This window comes from Manis pentadactyla, chromosome 8 (genome assembly GCF_030020395.1).
Source record: "Manis pentadactyla isolate mManPen7 chromosome 8, mManPen7.hap1, whole genome shotgun sequence".
Classification (NCBI taxonomy): Eukaryota; Metazoa; Chordata; class Mammalia; order Pholidota; family Manidae; genus Manis; species Manis pentadactyla.
The window spans coordinates 37219316-37245326 of NC_080026.1; the positions used below are offsets into that span (position 1 = coordinate 37219316).

At 39.9% G+C, this 26011-nt stretch overlaps 1 protein-coding gene across 14 annotated transcripts in view; it reads left to right on the plus strand.

The window, feature by feature from the left end:
• NCKAP5 (NCK associated protein 5) overlaps positions 1-26011 on the plus strand; it is a 1007163-nt gene that overhangs the window by 699724 nt on the left and 281428 nt on the right. For all 14 annotated transcript variants that reach the window (XM_057505668.1, XM_057505671.1, XM_057505672.1 and 11 more), the window contains one exon: positions 23631-23718. In XM_057505668.1, coding sequence (XP_057361651.1) covers positions 23631-23718 — 88 coding nt within the window. The remainder of the gene's footprint in view (positions 1-23630; positions 23719-26011) is intronic.

The following is a 26011-nucleotide window of genomic DNA, read 5'->3' on the forward strand; positions in this document are numbered from 1 at the left end:
TTATACTCTGGTATTAGATATCCTTCATGCTCTCATATAGTTTACAGTTATGTCAGTGAGAAGCAATTAATACATATATATGTTTCTCAAATATAAAGGATATGCACTGAATGTATCAACGAGAGCTAGTCCTGGATATAAAATTTGCATTGGAAAGAAGTTCCTCATTAATTATAAAGAAGATCGTAGGTTTGCAACTAAGCCTTACTTAAAGTGGAAACAGAAGGGAATAGGATGAAGAAATATCAACAAGTTACAACGGGATATAAATACAAACATAGGAGAAAAAAAATATCCACAGCTCTAGAAGACAGTATGAAAAACTGCTAGCAAGAGTCAGTATAGGGAAAACTACAGTTTTCCTTATTTGAATGGAGAGGATGTTTTTATATTTGACCCTTATGCTTAAGTTATCTATTGGCCTGGAACAAATTACCTCCAACTGTACCTTACAACAACATTGTGCATAGTTTCTGTGAGTCTCTAATCTGGGTGTGGCTGCACCTCTTGCTGCAGATTTTTCACAGGCTGCATTGAAAGTGTCTGCTGGGGCCAACGCCACTGCCAGGCTCCTTTGGGGAAAGGCTGCCTTCCAGGCTCATTTACTGTTGGTGGGATTCACTTCCTAGGGGCAGGTTGGCCATTGGCAACTCTCAGTTCCTCACCATGTAGGCCTTTCCAACATGGTAGCTTTGTGTTTAAAGCATGCAAGCAGAGAAGGTAACCCAGAGAATTTACTAGTAAGATGGAAGGAAGTCATAGACTCCTGTATGTAATTATACAAATGGTATCCAGTTAAATTGGCTGTATTTTGTTGGTTAGAAGCAAGTCACTAAGTCCATCCTATTCTCCAGGGAAATACATATCATTCTTGTAGAAATATATATGAGGCAGGGATCACTGGGGTTGTCTAGATGTATGTGTGCCATTGCCTTTTATCTTGCTCAAGAACTAATATTTGCACATCAATTATAACCCATAGATTAAGTATCGTGTGCATGTGGGCTTATACATGTATATATATATATATAGATATATAGATATATATATACACACACACACACATTTGTTTAGATCTATATACATATACCTATGCACATTTGTGTAGTGTATTGTGTATATCTGTTCACAAATAGAAATATATTGGACTACTTTTTCATCAAGGCTTTAGAAATGAGGATTCTAACATTCAACCACAGGAAAAATCTGAAGGAGGCAAAGGATATCTTTCTTCCTTTCTATTCCCCTTTCTAGGGACCTGTTTGTTCATATCTGGGCTTCCCTTGCCTCCAGGTCCACTGCCTCCAATTTCTTCCTGCTGCTCCCCAGATTCATTCCCTGCTGGGGAACCCAGATTTCTAGGTATTGAATAGGTCTGTACTTATTTCCAATAAAATCTCTGCATCCTGTGACCTATTTCTCCTTTAGGGGCAGTGCTTTCTGAAATGTTAAAATGCACAGTGCATCAAAAATATTTGTTCCTGTCATGGCTAGCTGGTCTATTTTCCCTCACAAATAACAACAGGCTTGTCTAAACTGTTCCTACATGATTTCATTCGGACTTCCTTTAGGGCTGTGCTGGGTAGAGGTTTGGAGCGTACTCTGAGATGATTGGGAAGACTACTTTGGCATTTTCATCATTACCAAAGGGAGGTAGCTCTTAACATTGCCCATCTTGGTACAGTCGGGGTGGTTCTCTGGTGTCATGGGCTGCACCATCCTTGCATCTTTGTACGTGCTGCTCCCTCTCTGGGGAATAGCCTTCCTCCCCTGGTTAACTGGTGGGCGCCTCTCCACCTTTCACGGCACCACTCAGATCTTACCTTCTGCTGTGAGGATGTCCCTGGCCTGCCTTCTGTCTGGCCTATGCTTTGTGCTTTACTGCATGCAGCTCACTCCACCATATTTGTTCTGAATGAGTTCTATTCTGTTGGGCTTTAAGTCCCTAAAGGGCAGAATGCCTTTAATAGAATGAAATAAAATTTAAAAACAAACCCATAGTGTCCTCTGCCCCAACCAGCTTGTTTCAACACTGCTCTACGGGTGTACTGTGGAACCCACCCACCCCCACGGAGTCCTTTCTGCCTTTCCTTTACCTTCACTCATTTGTGTAGCTGTCTCTGAGCCCTGTTGACTCCCCAAAATGTCCCTTACACATTTCTTTCTCTCTTCTCTCCTGTTTCCTACCATACTCTCCGTCCAGTTCTTCTTGCCTCTAGCTGACTACCACAGGACTCTGCCCTGACAAACACCCATTTTCTTAGGTAGTTTTCTTCTCTAAAGCCCTCATTGTTTCTTATCCAGCCAATATGTTCAAGTTCAAACTCCATAGCTTATCCTTTAGTGTTCTTTATTCTGTGTTTCTTAGCAACTTTCCTTTAGTTGAACAAAGATGGACTCACTCATACACTTCTTTGATTGCCCAATATCTAAGGGGCAGTGCTAAATATATGGTAGATGCCTAATAAACATTTGTTGAATTAACAAATAACTTCAGTTATAATAAATCAAGATGTAACATTTGCCAAGTGGTTATTCGATAACAGGCAAATTTTACCTATGAGGAAACAGAAACCCAGGGAGGTGGTAACTGGCCCGAGGCCACATGGCTGGTCAGTGGCAGGGCCAAGGCAGGAAAGCAGCCAGCTGACACCGGCGCAGTTCCCTTAGCTGTGTGCAGGCGCTGACCCAAGCAGACCTTCTCGAACTTCACTAAGAACAGGCCAACCAGGAGACATAAGTGAAGGATTTGTTTTTGACAGTAATCATCACACATTTCAGAGTTGATTATATTTTATCCTTATTCCATTATGATTTTATCCACAGTTAGATGCATTTTCAAAGTGTAAGCCTTCTTTCAGTTTTAGTTAGTTTGGGCAGCTTTCCCAACTTTGAATGTTTGATTATGTTCTCCCGGCGCTCGCTGGCGGTGGGTCTTGCATTCCCATTGCATCGTAGGGACAATTGAAATGCCTCCTGCTCACTCTTCTGTAGCTTCATCTCTCTTTCCTAGGGATGCAAGGTCAAGGAATACTCAGAGTTCAGGGCTAAATTCAGAGTCTTTCCCAGAACTTAATTAAGGAACTTTAATTAAGGTGTGAAACTGTGTGAAGGGAGAGACAAAGTCACAGGCAGATTGGGCCCAGAGTGCAGAACAGGTGAAGCTCGCGTCAATGTTAATCACGCTCTGCTCTTCTTGCCCTCCTGCTGCCGTGAATGTCCACACCCTGGCCGGGGCCCTCTTCTTTTCTTCTTTGTCTCTTCTGTCAAAATATCCTATTACAGAGACGAAACAGTAACTTTCCCTTTACCTCTCTGAGTTCTTGGCTGAAACCCCTGAAATAAAAGACAGATTGATAAGAGAAGAATGAACAGTAGTTTATTAATGTGTATAGTTCATTTCTACTTGGGAGACACCCAGGAAAAAATGAGTAATGCAAAGAGGTGGCTTTAGAATTCAGGATTAAGTATCATCTTCATAGGGAAAGGGGAGGATGAATTTAGGCATCTTAGGGGAGAGTAAATGAATTTTAGGAAAGATGAATGGGCCCTTAGAGAATAGGTATGAGGTAATTAGGGTGACAAAATTGTGTGTGAGTGCATCACCTTTTAGTCTCCTCTTCTGTGGCTGATGAAACTCCCAGGGCAGGGACTGACAACAACTGATGACAGCCGAGTTCCCTTTGGATCATGGGTCCTTAGGCAGATAAGGGGAGTTCACAGAAACCTTTCCCTGAGTTTGCTTTTCTTCAAGTGCCTACGGCTCAAAATAATCAATATACCAGATCAGTATCTTTTGGGGTGACACATCCTAAGCTCTTACAGTCATTTTTTAGGATGGCAGATCCTGCTACTTTTCACTATAAGGTCACTTCTGCTTCTGAATAATCTGATAAACTCAACATGAGTTGAAATAATAAAGTAAATGACAGCTGCAGTATATCAAGTCCTCCCGTACACCTGGCAATCCACTATGGGGTTTCCTTATATTATTTCCACTTAAGGCAGCAATTCAGTAAGATACCCCTATTTTACAGTTTCTAAAAGGGAAGTTAAGTAAATCCCATAATGCCATAGTATACAGTAGAAAAGCAGAGGAAATAGGATTCTGCTTCAGGTTTATCTTCATTACTATGGCCAGGCCTTTCCTTCATTCTTCATACTGTATTTCTTCCCAGTACCTTTGCATTTTATTTTACTATGCAGTAATTTAGGCTAAAGAAAAACCTCTACGGGTTGACTTTCAAAAATCAATGAGACTAGAGCCTTGGGAGCCTTTTAGGCACTTTTACCCTCCACACTTTTCTGCTCTGTGGCTTTGTATAATGCCAGTCATGAGCCAGTTTCTTTTAAGGTAAGATTTCTCTTGAATTACTCTAACTGAAGGTTTGTGCTTTTCCTGTCTCTGAGTACCCACAAAGAGCAAACTGGAAAAGAGCCTTAGGAGCCTTTCAAGGGGTTTTGCTAATTGTTCTGAACGCCCGAGCAAATGATAACTGTATATTGAGTATGTGAGCAACAGGAATGCTTGTGTGCAGTTTTAAGCACTTGAAATCCTTTAAGCTCATGTCCTCTTAACATGTCCTGTAAGATGTGGTGTGCATGCCTACCCCTATTCTAAGGGTAAGGACACTGAAAAACAGAGAGATTAAATCTAGTAGAACCCGGGCATTCTGAAGCAGAAATCTAGTCCCAACTATCTTATACATCTGTCTCTTTGTTTTGATGCTTATACAAATCATATCTTATCTGTTTGGGAAGGTAAATTCTTAACAGCCAATATGCAGATACTCTGAGGAGCCTGGACTTTACAAAGCAAAAACCAGGCTATGTGCCCACAAGCCCTCAGGCATCTTCTATGTTGGTTGCCAACACACTCCCTGGGGAAGGGGGTACTGGGCTATGCCCTCCCAGGTGACCTAGGTGGAGTAGAGAGTTGGATGGCCACATTCTATTTGGACTGGGATAGAGGCAGCATACACACCCAAAACAACTGCAGAGAACATTGGAAGACAAGAAGTGAGCAGTAGAATGGTGTTATGGACGACAAACACTTGAGCAGTTGTTAGGATGAAAAAATCAGCAAGACCTGAGAGGTCAAAGACAACTTCCTTTGAAGTAGGGGCTTGAGTTACAGGACTTAGGAAGGGCTGAAAAGACTCTCCATCTTGCCCATGCTCACCTCCATCGAGGGCTTTGATTTGCTACTCTTTCATTTTTCACCATCTTGGATGCCCCTGAGAAATTAAGTGGCAAGTAAGAAGTGATACCCTTTGCAAAGCATGGTTTTGAAGATAAAGCTGTGTTCTGGAGCTTCCACTTCAGTCTGTGGAAGTTTCTTCAGTGTTACTGCTCCAACACCAGAGAGAGGGCAGGGAGGAGGGGAGAAACTAGCTTTAGAAAAAAGTCCTGGGGCATGAGGACCTGTTTGAGTCCTCATGGAATGAGTCTGCAGTGTAGTTAAATGAGAAAGATTTAGAGTATTAAAAAAGATTCTTCTTCAGAATCTGCAAGCAAGAATGTTATACCTTTCTCCTCTCATTCCTAATCAGACACCTTCAGCTATGTTTCCATTCAAAAATAAAGGAGAATTGGTGGGGGGGGAGTTGAATAATGATAATCATGGAATATTTCACAATTTGAAGTTTGAATAATTCACCTGAACTTAATTGCAAAATGAAATACTGTATTTTTCTCTAGCCCTTTGTTTCCACATTATTATACTTCCAAACCCTGACCCTGCTTTGGTTTCAGGAGTTTCCATAATGAATCTGAATACCCAAGGGTTTCCAAAAGAATGTGAAATGCCAGGAGAATGCATAAACACCTTGAAGGTGACCAGGATGTGTTTACTGGGAAATGTTTGCCTTTAGAAAACATGTTTAGAACAAAAATAAAATAAATAGATTTTTACATGAGACATTAGCATGTGGTTTTATATATGCACAGCAGTATTGTCTTAGGACTTTAAGAAAAATTCTGCACACATTGTTCATATTATGTTAGGAAATAACCATATAAATAAAAACGGATGATTGGCATAAAGAACATAAATATTGAACACATTTCATGCTATATATCAGTCAGTTTACAATTGGGTAGCTTCCTTGCCCTTTGACATTGTTCAATGCAAATTTATGAAATGTAGAAGCCATTACAAATCTGTTATGCCATTCAATTACATAATAAAAGGTGTTTTGATTTGATTAGCAATCCATAAATATTGCATTGCTGCATCTTCAAGTTTTCCATCAAAATACATTTTCCTGGTTAGGTGAACAGATGTATTCCCTTTGAAGCTAGCTGATCCCCTTGGATGCAGCTATTAGTTCTGTTCTGTTGTCCAGATTGGCCTCTCTTCTCCTAAAAACTTTCAGACACAAACTTTTAAGAAATAGAATAAAATCCTTCCTTACACTGAATGTTACTAGCATTGTGTCCAGATTTGGAAAACTTCCTCTTGTTTTTTTATGATTCATTTTGGATGGTGATTAAACCACACTTTCTTCCATAGCATTAATACTATTTAGTTAAGGATCCCAAAAGACCAGTATCTTTGTATTTTTTGTATTTAAACAAAGAACATGCCAAATCTCTGGGGAGAGCTGCTATGTTATTTCTTAATACAGAAGGCCTGTGAAGATTTGTTTCCATCAGAATCTAGTGAAATGCACTGTCTGTTCAGCTAAAGAATTTCTATTACCAAAGCAGGTAGAAATAGAGACTTCTTTATTTTCATCAGCTTTTGTACCCATCCAACTGTATTTCTAACTTCCCCAAATGTATTATAAATCTTCAGACTTTGTGTAATGGTGATTCTTTTACCTCCTACATACCAAGTTCTCTCTTATATGAGGGCCTGGGTCTTGGGGTAATTGAGGTCAATCTGGCCACAGGAGAGTCTGAGTTTGCTGGTTTTATTGGTTAGCCTGGGGTCAGTATTTTTACTTTCATGTGAGTTTTCCCAAATCCAACAGTGAAGTTTACTCTCTTCCTTTTTCCTTTCTTTCTCCTGTCTCTTTCCCACTTCGGCTGTTTGTTCCTGTCTCTGAGCCAAACTAGACACTCGCAGTAACCCAAATATTCCTGGGCTCTTTTGTGCCTTTGTTCCTGCTGTTCCATGTTTCTGGGCATCCTTTCCTCACGTTATTCCATTGGCTAATCCCCACTGAGCTTTCCAGGCTTCAGTCCAGTAGCATCTTGAAACCTCTGTAAAGTGCTTGTAAAGTGCTGCCCTCGCCCACTGCTGGTGGCCTGCCTTTCTGCTCTCAGTGCAGTGGGGCTTGCCGCTCTCAAGGTGTGAACCTGCACCCTCATTTGTGTTGACACATTGGTTCACACTCAACTAAGCAGTACTATGTTCCTTTCGAGAAAAGACTGGGTCTTTTATCTTAACATTCTTTACAGTTGTCAATGTTAAGAGCCAATGATTATTGGATGGATGGATAGTGCTTGGATGGAAATAAAGTGACTACTTCTTACTCTGGGAAATGAAGCACATTAGACATGCTTATTGTCCCACTGAAGCTTTACAGTTTAATTGGGAAATTTAAACATGCATACAGAACTGTGGGAGGAGGTACTCTGTGCTAAGTCAATGTGGGGGCTAGGGGCTAAAAACTGTGGAGTAGTATCCTGACAGATCAAAGCCCTGTGGTTAAAGTAAGCTTTGGGAAGGAGGTGGCATTTAAGCTCTTCCTTGAGTTCCATTTCTTTTCATTCTCTTTCCTGGTCTTACCAGGAGGGGCCCAGGAATCAGAAAGACCCCAGGAGAAAAAGTAGTTACTTTTTTATGTGGTCAAAAAAGCAACTCTATAGTAAGCCTTCCTTATTTCAAATTCTTCTACCACTTATTAGCTATGTGACCTTGGGCAAGTCACTTAGCAAGTCAAGCAGCAGTTTCTACATCTATCAAATAGTGTTTGAAACTGAGTTATTATTATAAAGGAAAAAATGAGAGAGATAACCTATATAACATTCTTACTGTGATGGCTGATATATAATAAGTGCCTAATAAATACTTGCCATTGTTGTTAATGTCATTATTAAAGACCTTTACTATGAAAAATATAGGTTTTTACGTGTATTTGTTCATTGTCTCTTATTATATAAGACAAACTCTGTTCGTAAAAAACACGTATAAAACAAAAATATTTTTATTGTATTTATTAGGTTGAGCCATGTAAAACTACCATTTTTACAAATCTAGCATGTTCAGATATTAGCTGTTCAATATGGTTCAACTTAACATACATGTATTTACTCTTTTAGAATCTTAGATCTTGCTCTAAACCAGAAAGTATTGAAATGGAGCAATAATTCGTAAGTGAGTTTATGATCTCATGACCTACTAATTTCAAGCAATAGTCTTGATAGAACTGGTTTGGCAAAGAGATGGGGCAGTTCACTGGAGTACATCGCTAAATATCGGATAGGTAAGGCTTAACTTGTGATAAGACCTTTGTACCCAGATCTCAGTAAGGTTCAGTTCTACTTTCCATCACAAACATGGTTAAGTGAACTCAGTCCCGTGTTTTCCTGGTTTTCACAATTTGCCAAACCAAAGATTGAAGCCCAGCATGGAGAATACAGTTCGAGCAGGTTCCGTGGTGCCCACCGTGTGCCACAGGGACCTCACTCCCAAGGAGAGGGCCGCGGGTCTGAGTGCTGCGGGAGCCCACCGGGATGTGGCGATGTCCAGGGACATGCGAGCTGCTGCTTGAAGGATTGAAGAGCTTTACTGGGGGTGGAAGGAACTCACATGCTAGGTGAGGCTATAATTAGAAGTAGGTCTGGGGGCAAGGAAGCAAGGGGATTATTGTACAAATGAATCCCAAGTAGCCATGAATGACTGCACACACGGTATGTGAGGAGGAAAAGAGGGCAACAAGCTGTAGGAAGTAGGAGGTATTTTAAGTACCTTGCTACAGGGTTCATTCTTTTTCCCGTGGGCAGCAAAAAATAAACATAAAGATTTATTAAACCAAATTATTGAAAGGGTAAGAATGACTATTTGAAGATCGACATGATGGCAGGTGAGGATGGTGAAGTGACTATTAGATGAACAATTTAGATGATTTTTAGAGCAGCTCAATGGCAGGAAATAGAGCTTGATCTAGATAGGGGCATTGGTCAAGAAAGAGGAGGGCATTGAAGTGGAGGAATTGGCAATATTTGGGAAGTGGTGAGAAAGAGGGGGCAGTTGAGAAAGATGATGCAGACCTGTGAGGGGGGTGGGTATCAGTAGTAGTCAGGAAAGTAGAGATCTGTCCCAATTCTTGCACCACAGAGGGAATCTAGGGAAGTAAATGCCTGCAAAACTAAATGAAGGGTTCAAGGACAAAAGTCAGGGGGCCTCTGTTATCTGTCAAGGCCAAGCTGAGCTGTGGTCCAGGGATAGAAGGAGATTGCTGCTGACAAAGGTGGAGAAAGTGGGAACTGTTTCCAGGGGATTAGCAGCTGTGCAGCCCTGAGTCTGGGGACAGGCAGCGAACACGGAGTCCAGCCAGCTGTGGCAGGAACTGTTGCCAAAGCCCACACAGTTTCTGCCACTGTTGGCAGGGGAGGAAAAACATATGCTTTTTTTCAGCCTTCAAAATATTGTGAGTGCACCTCATTAGCAGAACCTGGAAGCTGGCAGTGGAGTGTGAGAAGATGCAGTTCCCAGGCTTAATGCTCCTGAGCCATCAGGGAAAACTTAAGAGAGGATGAGGCCCGGGGGAGCCCCGAGAGGGAGGAGAGCCTGGGGAATATAGATGTGCTCGGTGTGTGGCCCTGGCAGAGCGTCGGGTTGAGCAAGTCTGGTATGTGACTGGAAGGCCAGACATGGGCTCAGAGATGCAGATTTGAAAATCTGAAGCAGGCGAGGTAGTAAATGAGATCGGAGAGAAAGGCAGAGATGCAGAGAACTAGCAGCGAGAGGGAGGACAGAAGAGCCATAAGGGGTGGGCTCCGTTAGGTGATGGAAGAGGGAGACCTCAGTAGGAAACAGTGTTCGGGTGGGAAGGAAGAGAACATGGAGGATGTAGTCATGAAGGCAAGGGGGAGCAGAACTTCAAGGAGGAAGGGGTGGTAGGCAAACGCTAACCCAAAAGCCGCAGAGAAGAGTGTCAGATGTGGTGATTTCAGGTCCACTAATGAGAAGGAAACTCTCTGAGCACAGTGATCACAGAGTTAGATTAAAGGTAGTTGTTGAAGTGAACTTGGTGGGAAAAAATGTACAAGAAGGACTTACAAGTGATTCTTATTACAAGTGGTGAGGAGTAGAGAGGAAAAAGGGATGGGTAAACTGCAAGGGGAGAGTGGGGGCAAAGGAAGTGTCCATTAGGACAAAGTCGATGTTAACTTGTTTGATATAAAATGAGCCTGTGAGAGAGAGAACAGATGCCGGAAGGGCAGGATGGGAGTAAAGGCCCAGAAGAGGTGGGGGAGGATGGAACCACATAGTCTGGAATCAGAGCAAGGGCAGCAGCAATGGGTTTAACAGAGTGATAATCATCCAATCTATCCAAACAGAAAATCTGGAAAAAAGCATCACCAAAAACAATGTGGGTACAAATTCCCTCTTCTGTGCCAAGAAGCTTCCTGCCTCAGATAGCTGCACTTACTGAGAGTCGCATGTTAATGACAGGTCCCTGCCACAGGCTGTGGTTGCCAGACATGCTTACCCATAAGAAGAAACATAATATGTTTGGTTTACTCAGCATCGCTAATCAATTTCTTGGCTGTAGAAATACTGCAGTATCATTTTAGAGCCCCTATTATAGACGAATAAGAGATAGATAATTAAGTCCTAGGGGACCCATGTTCTAATCAGTTAAAAACAAGCCCTTTCCCTCTCCCCTTCCCAATCTGGGAGAACTCTCTGCACCTTACAAACAAGCGTCCTCTTCATTTGAGGGGAGAGGGGTTGAATACAAAAAAAGTCGCATGTGTTAGCATGTGATTTTTGACATTTGTGTGGTGTCGGACTTAGTTGTTACTGATATTAAAACCATGTGAAAGGATGGAGAGCAGGGTGTGTGCAGTTTTTCATGTTTGTATAGGGAGGGAGGAAAAGGAAACTTGGCCATGGATCTGAAAATCCCACTTCAGCTCTAAGATAAAAATAGTTAATGTCGTATGTAGATAAACATGGTGTCACGATATTTTCTAGCAGTTTAATTAACATAGTATATTATCCCTCATCATTTACATTTTAAAATCCTATCACTGGGCATATTTTGAGTGTTTATCATTACTTAGTTTCTGTTATTATTATTATTATTTCTTACAGTAACTCTGGAAAAGGGTGCTTCTTTCTCTGGTCCTTTTAGTTATTAAAGAAAACTTAGTTTGGAGTTAGTTTCGGTGTATAGGTTCTCTGCCTAAGTCTCCTTCCTCTTTCCTTCTGTAGCCTTGATACAGAAGGCTGTCTGATACAGAATTCCGTAGTTCAAGGATAAATGGGCACTACTGTGGCCTAAAGTCACTATATTTCCAACATCTATTTCATTGGGCAGGAATGGGCAATAAAAGTATGTATAAAAGCTTGTATTCTATGATAAAAAATATTGAAGACAATCGACTCTTATTTAATGTCAACTTTGTGGTTGGGGAATTTTGTAGTTATTGGTACTAGTTTTATCAGAGCGGTTCTTTCTTAGCAACATATATTCTGGTGTGGTTATTCTTTATTTTCTTATAGACATCCAAGGTCAAGAGGGACATACTCTAGATCCTGGAGAAAACTGGAATGTCCCAAATCTTTGGGGATAAGTACACAGTTACAAGGAATGTAATGAGACAAGTGCTCCAAATATGAATTGGGGGAGCATCACCTAGAGGCCCCAGCTGAGATTGATTGAAGTGTAGTTAATAAACTTCTGTAAAACAATGGACATAATTGAAATGTATGCCATTCAGTTGGAAGAGCCTTAACTGGTTTGGCTAAGAATGATTAAAAATGCTTTGCATTTGGTTAAAGTGCCAACACATGTACAAAACTACAGTGGCATGCTCTTACTTTCAGTGGACATATACCCTAGAATACACACACTTAACACATACCACTCAGTAAGAAAACTCCTAATAAGCAACTTAAAATTTGTAAACAAAATCATTAGTCAGGTTTGAAAACCCTCTTTACATCAAGTTAAATGATACTCTTTTCCAAAATTCAGCACGGGTTAACACCCTACAAGAAGCTTCTCTTAGCCTCTCAGATCTCTTCTCCGTGACACCTTCTTCTGGCACTGATTATACTATAAGGTAATTGTTGGTCTGCCTGTCTCCCATGCTTGATAGTTTTTCTCCATTTGAGTTGCTGGTCAAAGCACAAAGCACATGGTAGGTATTCAAGAGATAATTTTGAAATAAAGGAATAGATAAATGTATGAGGGGATAAATGAGTGAATAAATGAGGGAATAATTATTCATATTATAGATGGTGTTACTTTTAAGTTTTCCACCTTTGGAATCAAAAGTAGATTCACCTAAATATGCTTTTTGCTCTACTTTCAGAATCAAATATGCCCCAAATGAAATAAATCAATATATATATATATATATATCTACAATTTAGGGGAGTTCCATCTACCCAGGATAAATTGATACTCCACCATGTGATTTAGGTAATAGGAAAAGATCTGATATATACACTAGAGCCCCAAACAAGCTTACAAAATAGTTGTAGAACTAAGAAACCTGTACATCAAATTGTTTTTTAATAATATTTAACAGTGCAAGGTAGTATATGAGTGTTTTAGGAGAACATGAGCATAGAACAGAGATTCTCATAGGTTAGCTTGCAAGAAAATGGCTATTAAAACATACAGATTCCTGGCCTGCACTCCTAGAGATTCTGATTCACAAAGTCTAAGGAATCTGACTTTTAATGAGAACCAGCAGGATTTTTCTGCAAGTACTCCAGAGAAAACACTTCTCAGTACACCGAAGAGAAACTCCTATGGGCCAGAGTTACCAGGGAAGCAGGAGATGGGCCTCGGACTGGAGCTGGAAGTATGCATGGTGTTTGGATAGGCAGAGAGGGAAGGGAAGAAATCTACTTTTCTTAAGGTAATTCTCAGAAACATCTCTATCCAAGTACCAGATGTTTATGATGACTGACAAAATACACTCTCATGACATCCCAGTATAAGGCGTAATATTCTGAAGCTTCCTTTTTTTAAAAAATCTACTATAGAAGCAGATTTTTAATTGACTTATTTTTCCACTTTTCACTTTTGCCTGTTAAGTCTTGACAAGTTTCCTCACTTCCGAGTTCCTAAGGATCAAGCATGCCAGTTATTGCCGTATCTTGAGTAGTGATGATACTTTAAATAACAACTACTGGGTAAAGAGTAGAGATAAATTAGATGTCTCCCTCCACTAACACCAATGAAAGAAATCACCTCTTCCATTTTCCTTGCTGATAAAACTTGGAAGATTACAAAAGTTTTGCAGAGTTGCAGGCTGCTTTTCCATAGATATTTACTGTACAATAGGTTGCATAAAAAATGTGTCTATCATCTGTCATGCTGAAGACTTGATAGTGTTCTCTTCAAAGCAAAGCAGACTTTGAAGGTGTTTGTTTGAATATTCCCTAATCACAGAAACACATTTATGGACAATTCAGAGACTAATTGCATAGGCTGGCAATCAATTTGGCATGAATGAAAGAAGGGTAGCAATCAGTATCTAGCTGGGAAGTCAGAGGAGTCTCAAGACAGCTCAGTCACCCAGCAGAGGGAAGTGAGTAACAGCCAATGCGAAAAGGATGACAAAACCAACATTTGCTTGCCTTTCTTGATTTTCAGCACTCTATAACCTAGAGACACATGTATACAATGAGACAGGCAGGACAGGCAGTCACTGAGAGGTAGTTCTGCATGTCTTCAAGTCTGACAATCAAATATGTAAGATGTTACATTAACGCTAGTGTTTGGTTCTCTTCTCCTTCCTGGATTCTCAGAAGACTAAATTTCCCAGCCACCCTAGCACTTAGCTGGGCCATGTGACAAGTACTGGCAAATGTTCTTTAACCAAAGTGACATTCTGGAATAAGGCAATGAAAACCCCTCTAACAATCTCTAGTTTCTCTTTTCCCAGCCATGGTGAACACTTCCTGTTGAGAGGGTGGAACAGCCTGAATATCTGAGTTACTCCATTGAGAAAAGTTATTCCACTTTCCATGGGAAAATGAGGCTTCAAGTTGCTACATTAGTTTTCTAGAACAGAACAGACTATACTTAAAAATTCATGTGTATTCTCATGATATATTAAAATATTTTTTATTCCTGTTAACAGTGGCCAATAAGAATAAACATTGAAGGCCAATAACAAATTGAGCTGTCTGTTATCTTCAAAGTTCCCTAAAGTTTAAATGCTGAACTATAAAGCTGTATCCCCCAAATAATACATTTGTATTAAAAATACTTGTCTTGGGAATCTAAAGTCCTTTTTGAGCAAGTATCAAAGATATTTGTGCTTCAGACTACTCAAGAAAATGAAACTAAAAAAATGAATTAAATCTGGGTCTATGGAAATTCATTATTTTGAAGAATTCTTATTAGGACACTACAAGTGTAGATTGAAAAGTTAAGTAGGTGAGCTCATGAGACAGGACATGGGTGATTATATTAACTGTTAACTATTTTGTGTTAATACAGCTTGATAATCATAATAACTAATAATTGCATTATTAAAACCTGACTCCATTAAGGAAGTAACCCATTCTGTAGACTTCTAGTGGATTCTTGGGATATAGTGCCAACCCTACTTTCATAGCTTCGTGGTGTTAACCAGGACAGGGAAGGCTAGTGAGGTACACATCCTTTCTGGCAGTCACTTGCCCACAGGGGATATTCTCTCTCTCCCTGTCTCTCTGGATGAATATGAACTCTACAAATACATGAATCCATAAATGCAGTTTTGCATTCTGTTGCTGTTGAGCAAAACCACTTGAGATTTGCTTGTTAACATTCAGGGGATTCTCTTCAATGCCATGTGGAAAATGGGACGTCTCCCCTGAATGCATATCTTTCCTTCTCTACCCTCTCCAAATCTGCCTCTCCATGCAGTGAGCTCCCCATGTGGGATCAGCACGAGCCTGCCTGTAACAAAATTTATGTTGCTTTCTGCTCACATACAGATGGCCCTGAAGTGACTATGATGCAGTAATTCAGACTGAACTAGCACCTTTCAATCCGTTTATGAATGTTGTTGCATCCCCATGAGTGAATTAGAGCACTGTGGTTTCTGGGCAACAGTATTATTCTTGCAAAATTTGTGCTGAATTAAAAATATATATCATCTAAGAAAGAAATAAGAAATTCCAGCCCTCCAACATTTATCCAGAGTCAATTTCAGTTTCACTGCAGTTTTCAGTTATCTTCACTATAGATTTACTGCTCCTAACTATTATAGCAGGGATGAGCAGAGATTGGGTTAAGAACATCAGAGCTGACCTGGGGATTGTCCTTGCTTACATGCTTAGATGTGCTAGCTTCTAAGTGTGGAAACTCTCATTTTCTAAGGAAACAAGTTGGTGCAGCTGGGCAGAACCCAGTTCTAACTCAGGAGTTTCCACATGAACAGTTTTTTCTTGGTATTGAAAATTAGTCAGCTTTTCTTTTCATTCCCAAACTTGAGGAAAGCTTTGCACTGCAACTAAAATGGAGAGAGAGGATGAGTTGCTGAGGGAAGTCCTGGCCTCTTTAGGGTAATGTCTTAACCATCTAAGCTAACTCGCTGCAGAGGATGCATATGGACTGTGGGCTGCATAGCCAATGTGACAGAAAGAGCAGGGAGTGCTCTCCGGGAGCTGTTTGGTTCATTTTACTCAGTCCTGTATCATCTGAGTCACAGGTGTGACAGATTAAGATTGAGCCCCACCAGTCTTGCTTGTCACCACTTCTCACTTGTCACTTCTTCTCTCTGACCAGTTAGACCTAATATAAGTGTGTGAAGAAATGAAAATACAAGTAGCCAGGGAATGAATGAGTGAAAGAACTATTAGATTCATTCATTCACCCAAAAAGAATTTATTGATTACCTATTCAGTAACAGTAGACCTCAGGAAACACCGACATCATTTATAAGGTGCTGTGACATTATGATGAAGATCTCAGATGATTAAGAAAGCACAAGAGGGGGCTTTTCCTTAGGGAAAGAAGAGGTCAAGGCTTGGATAGTGTTTTCTGTGGGATTTGGTAGAATGGAGAGTTCCCTAAGGGAGGGCATATTTTTCCATGAGTAAGTGGTATTAAATGCTTCAACAGGTATCTATTTGGGCTCTAGGTTATAATAAAACCCATATTAAAAATAACATGTCAGAATGTATCGCTTATGTGAACCTGGGTTTAGAAGAATCTTTAGCTAACTGGGAGAAAATATTAATTCAAATACAGAGCATTTGCAAGTAGTAAGAACCCATTGATCAAGATGTCAAAAGAGGATAATAGTGTGGCATAAAATATTGATACACAGCCAGGTAAATATTAGCATGGTTTAAATGTTTGCTTGAATACTGATGTGGCACATTAGAAAAAGAGCAAATTTTGGAGTCAGACATTGTTTCCAATATCAGTCCCACCGTTATGGAGACTATAACCTTGAATGAGTTCCTTATTCTCACGGAGCCTCAATTTCTGCATTTTTAATTAATAAGTAAATGAATTAAGTCATATGTAAATAAATAAAAACACAGTAGTACCTACTCTGTGGCTTGTGAGGATTAAATCAGACAGTGCTTTCCATATGGTCATTATAACAAAGTTATATACATATACACACATATATTTTTAATATATTATTTCATAAATATTATATATATACACACATATATAATATATATATAAAATATGTAAATATACACACATAAGTACATTTTTTAATCCATATGGTCTTCTATTTTTGTCATTTTGAATCCATCAAGTTGATCCAGCAATTTGAATACTAGAGCTTTTCTCTGGTTATCCCCAGGAATACAAAGAGAATGAGGGAAGTACTATTCAATTTCTGCAAAACAGGATTAAATCATAAGACAAGGCTGTGTGAATATGCTATTCTTTCAAGTAAAGATCACCCAGATTCCTGCATTCTCCTTCCTTTATTATGAAAGGCCAGGCAAGTCTAGATGACCCCAGTGACAGAGCCACCTTCAGTGTACAGGAAAAACACTTCAAGTCACCATCATTTATGCACTTAGCCAAGAGAGCAGTTGGAAAGGAGCCAGGCACGATATCTGAGAAGTAATTTGAAGATACCCCTTTTCTAGTGCTAAAGATAGCTAGGGGAAGGACAGGTGAAGATAAAACAAGAGTGAAATTGGTCCTCTGGATGGTGCATTACACAAAAGACAGATGGGTGTTTATATCACTGCTTCCATCGAAGATCCTGGAAAGGAACCACACTTCTGTGTGTCGGCACATCAAATGTGGCATGGCCACATGCACTTGGTGGTCCACTGTGCTCATGCATAAGGAAAGTCCTGGATGTTACCTTGCCAGTTGCCCTCAGATTCTGTGTGGTTTAGAGGCAGATGGAGAACAGGGGGACCTGCTTTGGGGCCTGCCATGGAAAAACAGGGGTACCTTTGCAGCAGGGTCTGTCAACAGGCTGCTGGGTCACCATGCTGGGTGGAGGTGATGACCAAGATTCAGGGCAGTGACTCGGCTTGCAGAAGCTAAGGTGAAAGTCAGTCAGAGTGCCATATGTGCTGTCAGGCTCTGACCAAGCAGGAGGAAGAGACAGGGAACAGCCTTAGGACCTTTGGAAGTACAATCAGAAGGGCCAGCAACAGACTTGTGGACAAATGAATTCTTTGTTGGGTAAAATGACACCATACCCAATCTTCCCAGATCTACAAGGACCATGATCCACCCAACCAGACCTGCATGTGTCTGGAAACTATCTGTGGAGGAGAGCAGTCTGTTCCTCTTCTGAGAGGTTAAACATTTTTATCCAAGAGATAAGTGGTCTATGCAAAAAACATTGTCAAGAATTCGTTATAAAGAAGAGTTGAAAGAATTTTACAGTGAACAGCACCAGGTAGATTCCACCACTGACATTTACTGTACTTGCTTCACTACATCCTCAGCTATCTATTCATCTCTCTCTATCCATCAATCTAATTTTGATGCACTTCAAAGTAAGTTGCAGGCACAAGTACAGTTTACCCCAAATTATGTACAGGCTCAAGTATGTATCATTAGCTAAAGTTACAAAAAACAAATTCTTTTTTTCCTTTCAAGATAAAATGTCCATCCAATAAAATACATAAATCTTAAATATAGCATTGGACAGGTGCCAACAAATTTGCCCACCTGTGCCATCCAGACCCCTCTGTACAGAATACTACCATCACCCTGAAAGGTGCTGTGTGTCCTTTCTTGTCCATTTCTGCCCACCCTCACCCCCAGGCAATCACTGTTTTTAAATTTTCCATCCTATGTTAATTTTTCCTATACCAAAATTATATTTCCGTGGACTCTAAGAGCATGCAATCTCTTCTGTGTGGCTTCTTAAACTCTGTAATAATCTTTTTGAGGTTCTCCCATATCATTACATGCATCAGCTTATTCCTTCTGATTTCCAAATAGTATTCCAGTGTGTGAAATAAGTGACACAACTGTGTATGTATAGTCTCTTGTTGATGGACACCTGTTTCTCAATGGATTTTAAAATCCACCATGTTAGACTAAGTCTAGGATTTGGGACAAAAGTTAATGATAGGAAGCATGTGGGGAGCTCAAGAAAACAATTAGATTGGTTATGTACAAAATGAATGAATTGTATTTTTTCAGAATATCCCCCTTGAAGTGTGCTTAAATCTCTTAATCCTATTAATAAGCATCCAGTGACGGAGAGCTAGTGTTTTCTTCTAAGTATTTCCTTTTTCTAGCAGATGTGGGAAGTACCCTTGTCCTCGCTGTGGCCATCACCTTGCTTGATGCGTGCTGTTCTCCATATAGTATCATGTTGTGCCACAGTTTTACAGGGAGGAGAGGCACAAGGTAAAGGCTAGGTGCTCAAGCCTCTCTACCTTATTTCTATTTTAACCCCAGTCCCTTTCTTTCTGTCCTTAAAATGAAAATCAATCATAGGGGTGGTACCTTTGCTAAAATTGACATACTTTCTCAAAGTGAGAAGATTGGAGGTCAAATACAATAGAACACAAGGAAAAGCAATTTGCAAGTCACAGCAGCTGCTCCTGGCAAACTTCGCAGGACAGGTGAATAAGAGAATATGGCATGCGCTGCTAGCAGCAGTAGATGGACCGTGGGCTTGCAGCCTCTCACATAAAAGAGCATGAGGGAATACTGAGTAATTTCATTGTTAATTTATTATGTGATTTATCAGCAAAGGCACATGTTAAAATATTTCTTAAAAATGAAAATGTGACTCCATTCAGCTTTCAGTTGAAAAAACTGCATCAGTTGTCCTTTTGGTTGGAGAAAGTGCCTTCTTGTTTGTGTTTTTGTTCTATTTCTTTCAAAAATGAAATTATGCTAAATGGAATATCTGATCATTGGAGTCACAAAAGAACACTTCAGTCTAATGTTCTGATCAGTTTCTGGAGTGTTATTAGGCAAAATAGAGGGCTAGATTTGGGGAGGAAGGAAGGGATGTGGAAGAGTCCACATCTCTTTACATGCTGTTGGACTAAACAGCTTCTAATGTCCCCTGGATCACGTGTTCTAATAGCACTTTCATTATTGACGATGTCAAGGTCTTCAGGGCTCAAGTCATGCTCTGTGATTGTAAAGAAACTCCTGATATCAGCAGGCCCTGAATACTGGGTGGTTTTCTGCCTTGAAAGGATTCAGGAAACCGGAACCTTTGAAAGTTTACTTCCAGAAGGATCTTCCCTAAATGTCTAGGGCGATCCTTTCTGTGAGGCATTGGCTATAGATCTAATAAATACTCAGCCATCTATTCTTTGAAAGGGGGTCTATAGTAAAGGCAGATCCCCAGACACAGGGAGAGAATTTTGTTGCAAATCCCCACAACCCTGTTTTTGTATGGTTTTTGAAGTGTCATTTTTCTCATGTGATCTTATTTAATGTCCTATTTTCCTAATTTTAAGTTACTGCTCTTCTTTTTTGTTTTTTGCTTTCTGCTTCCCCTTGATGAAACAATATAGTAAGAATTTATTAAATCAATGATATGGAAAAAACATGGAATCTATTTTTAATTAAATATATGTCCTATGTTTCCTGAAAACTACTGTCTGCATGTGAATTTAGTTTATCTTTTCTGACTTGTGCTGGACTTAACTGTTTAAAAATGTTCACTTAGTATACAATAGATATTATTACATCTCACTAAGTATAATTTTGGCCTATGTATTTTTAGTTATGGCAACTACTTGACCAGTACTTAGGAGAAGAAAGGAGTTAGTCTCAGGTCAGACAAGAGGGAAAGAGAAAGATCTAGGGAATATTGATTAAGGCTAATGCTAATGATAAGTTGCACCATCAGCAGCAACAACAAAAAAGAAAACAAACAAAATACAAACCTCTCCCACACCTGACCTGGAGTAGGCAATCAGCTTGCTTTCATCACATCTGGAAAACAGGTGATGAAACTGTTCTGTGTGCAGACTTGTTACCTAGTGCAAACTCTCAGACATCAGCTATCGAATTAGTAAAATGAAAGCAAACATCAATGGATGATGCTTCACAGTCTTTTATTTTTGGGAAAATAAATAGAGAAGTTGGTTAAATGATAATTTAAAAAGAAACAAAATATCATCAGGGAATAAAGAATGGTACATTCTCATCGGGTCCAAAATATTTTCTCTGTGACCAGATTAATAAAGGTTATAAAAAGATGAGACAACTTAAATTTTTACCAGGGTTTGGGTTGGGTCCTTGCAACTCTGTTCCAAGTTGCAGCTTGGATATGTAATTGGTTTTAATTAGTCATGAAGTAGTGCCAGAAAAGTGTTGGCAGTATTCCTGTGGGTCTGGGCTGCTTGAAATTCTGTTTTAACAACTTCCTGCCCAACCCCTCTTTTGTTTTTATTTTATTTTATTTTATTTTAATATAAAGCCAAGGAGAATGGGGAAAAGGTGAATAGATATTTTTCTTTTTAATCCAGCAACTTGTGCGTAGAACTCTTAATTATACAGAAGAGATAATTCAGCAAGATATGCAGTGACAGAATTATATTTTATCCTATTTAAAAAAGGGAAAAGATTTTGTTTTTCTGAGTTCTAACTATTGGGCTGCATTTAAGCCAAAAGTTTATAAATGAATGAAATAAGAAAGACATCCAGCCTCTATCCTAAGATGGGAAGAAAGTAGATTAATATTTAGAAAATCAGAGGCTAGTCCTTGATCTGTCACACTCAAGCTGAGTGATCATGGGTAAGTCGTCACCATTATCATTACTTTTCTTGTTTATGACAGATTTGGCAAGCATCAAGGGAAATCCATTACCATTCAAGAGATGATCTCTGTTTATATACACTGTAATAGAATATTGGCTCTGATCACTTACTTCATAATTCATGACTTATTCATGCTTTTTTTTTTTTCCCATGAACTTCGTCCGTCTCTTCTACTAGACTTTAATCGCACTCCAGGTGGGAAAGGGTGTTGCTGTCTTCTTGGGCTCAGCATTCAATTGATGTTCACTAAGATAACTGTTAATTAGGAGTTAAGACTCTCCATCATTTAAAATCATTTCCCTGAATGTAATTTAGGCCTAGTGGAAAGACACTGCTTTTTTACACTCAGTGAGAAAATGGCTTAATACTAACTCCCTGTCCAACTAATCAGGATCCTGCAAGGACACCGTCTAACCTGTCTGTGCCCCAGCTTTCTCATCTACCACATAGATGTGATGATATTTTAAAGTGCATTATAATGATTAACAGATAAGAGAGTTCTTTGACAAATTAAAACTACTATCTAATTTTGAGTTGTTATCCTTAAAAACTTTTTGTGAGAATATAAGAACAATTTTGCTCTCCTGGATGGATGCATGAAGAGGTAACTTGTATAAATGTGTGGTCATAAATCATTGTTTGAGCATTCATAATCAGTGTCTATTGTCTTGAAATCCTGAGTGGGTCTTGGCGCTATACCCTTTCAAGGCAGGATTTCCCCATTTCAGGTTCAGATGGGCCCTGTCAGCCAGCAGTTTCCTCATTCTGGTGCTCCATGTTAGAAAGGTTGGCATTTTGAACTGCATTCCCTTGGCTTCTGTAATGGTCCTGCCACTTCAGAGAATTAATTAGCCAACTAGAGCCCTTAATTTGCCATGCTAGAAGCCCTTACTAAGAGAGAAGGTGGATCAGCCTGCCTTCCCCAAACTCTGTTAAATAAGTATCATTCCGAGTCACTAACATATGTGATTCAGGATGGGACTGTCAGAACCAACTCAGGTTCTGGGCAGCTGAGCGCTCACTGTGTCCCATGCGTTTAGTTCAGGCTTCCTACCATCAGGGTCTGTTCCATGTGTCCTTGTGGATGGCCCCAAGGACAAGCCCTTCACTCAAATACAGTTTAAATATATGTAGTGCTTGCCTAGCACAGAGTGAGTATTCAGTTTTTTAAATTAATTAATAAAGGATTCATATAGTGGCATCTAATGAGTAGCTAGTATATCCATAATTGAGTGGGCCACATAAGAAATATGTGACATGGTTCTATAGCAAATATTGCAATTTACTTCAGAAGACAAACCATGCATACATGAAATTTTTGAGCATAAAAGTGGGGATGGGTTTAAGTGACAGAATGGATGATTTGAAGTATAGGGCTGTAAGAATTCAAAGAAGTCCAGACCAGTGAAAAAGTCTCTTAGGAAGTGAAATTTGAGGTAGACTTTGAAAGATGGATGGATGAGAAGAAGAAAGAATATTGCCATTCTAAGAAGTAGTAACAGCATGTGAAACAATTAAGGGAAATGGGTGTGTGTTTTACTCTTTACTTTTGAGAAGTTGGATGAGGGGGTGATGGTGAGTATTTAAAACAAAATAGGATTACAGCATACAATATATGTTATAACCTATAGGAATAGTCATACATATGTATGAAGATATATGCATAAAGATGTTTATTAACTTAAAATAGCAAAAAAAAACCTGAAATAATTTAAATTCCATCAATAAGGGAATAGTTAAGTGATTTATGGTACATTCACATCATGAAATACCAGGAAGTGGTTTTGAAAAGAATAAAGTAGATCTTTGCTGACATAAAAGACCACCATGGAAAGGCATAACAGTATATTAATGACAAAAATTCATTCATGTAATATCCATCAACTTTAAGAATTGATTTTAAAAAATCAAACTGGTATTTCAGGAAGATTAATGTGATATTGTGTCAAATTAAGTGATAGCGGTTGGAAGTGAAGAAGGATATTGGGAGATGTTTGCATGAACACAGATCTAGGGGCCAAGGGTATGGACCTGAATGGTAGAGAGAGAGGAGGAACCCAGAGACTTCTGAAGAATGACTTGGAAGGACTTCGTGATGGATTCTGAATTTAGGGGATGGAGAGAGAAGAGAAAAGAGACTTCCAGGTTTGAGTTTAGGGAATGCACACTGAAGAATGATTACTAACTGGAACATTCTGTATCAATAGGAAACATTCTTTAAATAAATTTTTTTTACTTTGTTTTGTTTCTCAGGATGGAAGAAACAGTACGAAATCTGTTACAGAGTCAAGGACCTCCAGAACAGAGAAAAGAAGAAACTGTTAATATAATGATCTATCAGGTACACCATGTTTCTTACTCTTGGCTGGGTACCCATTGGGCTTGTTTTTCTTGTATTTCTCTAGCTCTGTCCTCCCTAACCTAGAGAGAAATATACCAGTATGGTCCAGACCCGGAGCTGGGAGCCATTCAGTCACTTCTGTTGGAGAAATCATGTACACGTTTATTTAACTCATTCATTGCTTAAACTTCAACTGTGAAACAAATCAGATTTGGTTTTAGGAAGGTATAAAAAATAACTTTATAGTGACATAGAGAAGCCTATGTAAGTTTGCAATACTCTGAGATCAATGCTGTAAGAGAGGAACCTACAACATTCTTTGGGAACACAGAGGAGGGAGTGACTCATCCTGTGTGGGGAGTTCAGGAATGGCAGTTAGGGTGGACCTGAGGAATTGAGAAGCAGAGGAGGGACACTCCAGGCAGCAGGGAAGCCTGGCTAAGTGTGCAGTGGCCTGCATTTGCATGGCAGGCTCACAGAGAAGAAGCTCAAGGTAACGAAATGATGGCCTCGTGAGAGAAAACATTTAATGGTGTGACTGAGGTGAATGGAAGAGTCAGACGAGGTCATGCGTGCATACAGTGCTCACAGGCACGGCCTTGTACCTCAAGCAAGGAGAGTAAGTGGTCAGTGAGGTGACAAGCTGTTACTCTTCAGACAACCCCTGCTCTTCAGTTCTTTAACACTAGCAAAGTGGGCAGGTGGGGAAGCCAGACATCTAATCTGATTATGTCCTAAATTGACCACACAGATGAGAAGGTTCTGGCAGTGCAGGACATGGAAATACAGTGCAAAGAGCTTACCTATATAGACAAACTGAGGACTTTTATTGAAAATCACATGAAGTCACAAACAGACACCCAGTATCCATTGCCTATCTATGGACAGAGAATTAAACAAGCTAAAGAAGGCAAGAAAATGGGCAGAAATTTGAGGTAATCACTGGGGAGCCCTGGTCTTTCTTTGGCTGACTAAAAAGCAAGTGGGTTTGGGGAGGCATGCATAGGAACCTGGCTGGTGAAGATAATTTCACAGTAGCTTCCTAGAATTCATGAGTTCAAGGCTCTGCAGCCCAACTTGATATGAAGACAGTTAGACGAATCTGGTACCAGAAGTCACAGTATCATGCCAAGGCAACAAAGCTAGGCAGGGTTAACCTTATGACGTCTGCATCTTAAATAGCTGATCCTTGAAACATACACAGAGCTAACTTAGGACAACTGTCCTCCACCTCCTGTGACAGCAATGGAAGGAGTTAAGTGACTTAAGCTACCTCAGAGGAGATAAAGTTAGCTCTGTAAAGACAGTACAAAAACCACTAAAATCCATTTCTAGGAAAAGGGTTTAGATTCTTCTTAAGGGGGTGGTCTTTACATAGGGAATGCATGGCTCAGCTTTTCCAGACGTGCGGTTGCCTCAAGTAGGGATGAGGATTGACATCCTTCTAGCCCTGAGTCTTTCCCAGGCACTTTTATATCTGCTTTGGTAGGAAACTGAGGTGTAAGTAAAAAATGGGACTTGATTCTGTACTAAGTGTTTCTGTGCAGCCTACAAGTCATAAGAATCTGAGATGTAAGGTGTTTGTTCCCCTCACAGGTAAGACCAGACTTCACTGAGAACTAAATAATTCAGCATCTCTCCTGTGCTTGTTCCGTCTCCTTACTGCGGCTCGGTTTCATCCAGGTTCTTGTTTTCTTTCAGTCACTCTTTTCTAACCTCTCTACCACTATAGCCAAATCTGTGGTATAGGCATCTAACATCCTCATCAGACCTCATTTTGTGAAACTGGATGCTACTTAGTGAAACCGATAAACTTTAAAACATACGTTTTAAAACTGTCTTCTCTCTGCACCCCAATCTATTAGATTTGGGAAATTAGCTTTTCCCTCTAGAGAGGAGACTGTTATTAACTTAAATTAATGCTACACAGAAGAGATTTTTCAGTCATCGCCCTAATTGGCTTGAGGCTCATTACCTGGAAAATGGGAGAAGGCCCTGGGTTACTTGACCCATAAAAGTCCTTTATACGTTTAACAGATATTTCATGAGCTTCTAGTATGTACTAAGCACAACCTTGTTCTCTGGGGACTCAAGAAGTGAAGGTGAAAAGAATGGAAAAATCTGTGTCTCTGGGTGGCACTGAGTCCCAGGGAGGTCCTCTCATCTCACCCATGCTAGTATTCTAAATAAGGCTCATGGTAGGAAAATGGCTTGTGTAAGATGTATGTGGACATATTGGTGGGACATGTAGTTAGCACCTCCCTGAAGTCAGCTGCTAGGTTTCAGGTAAAAG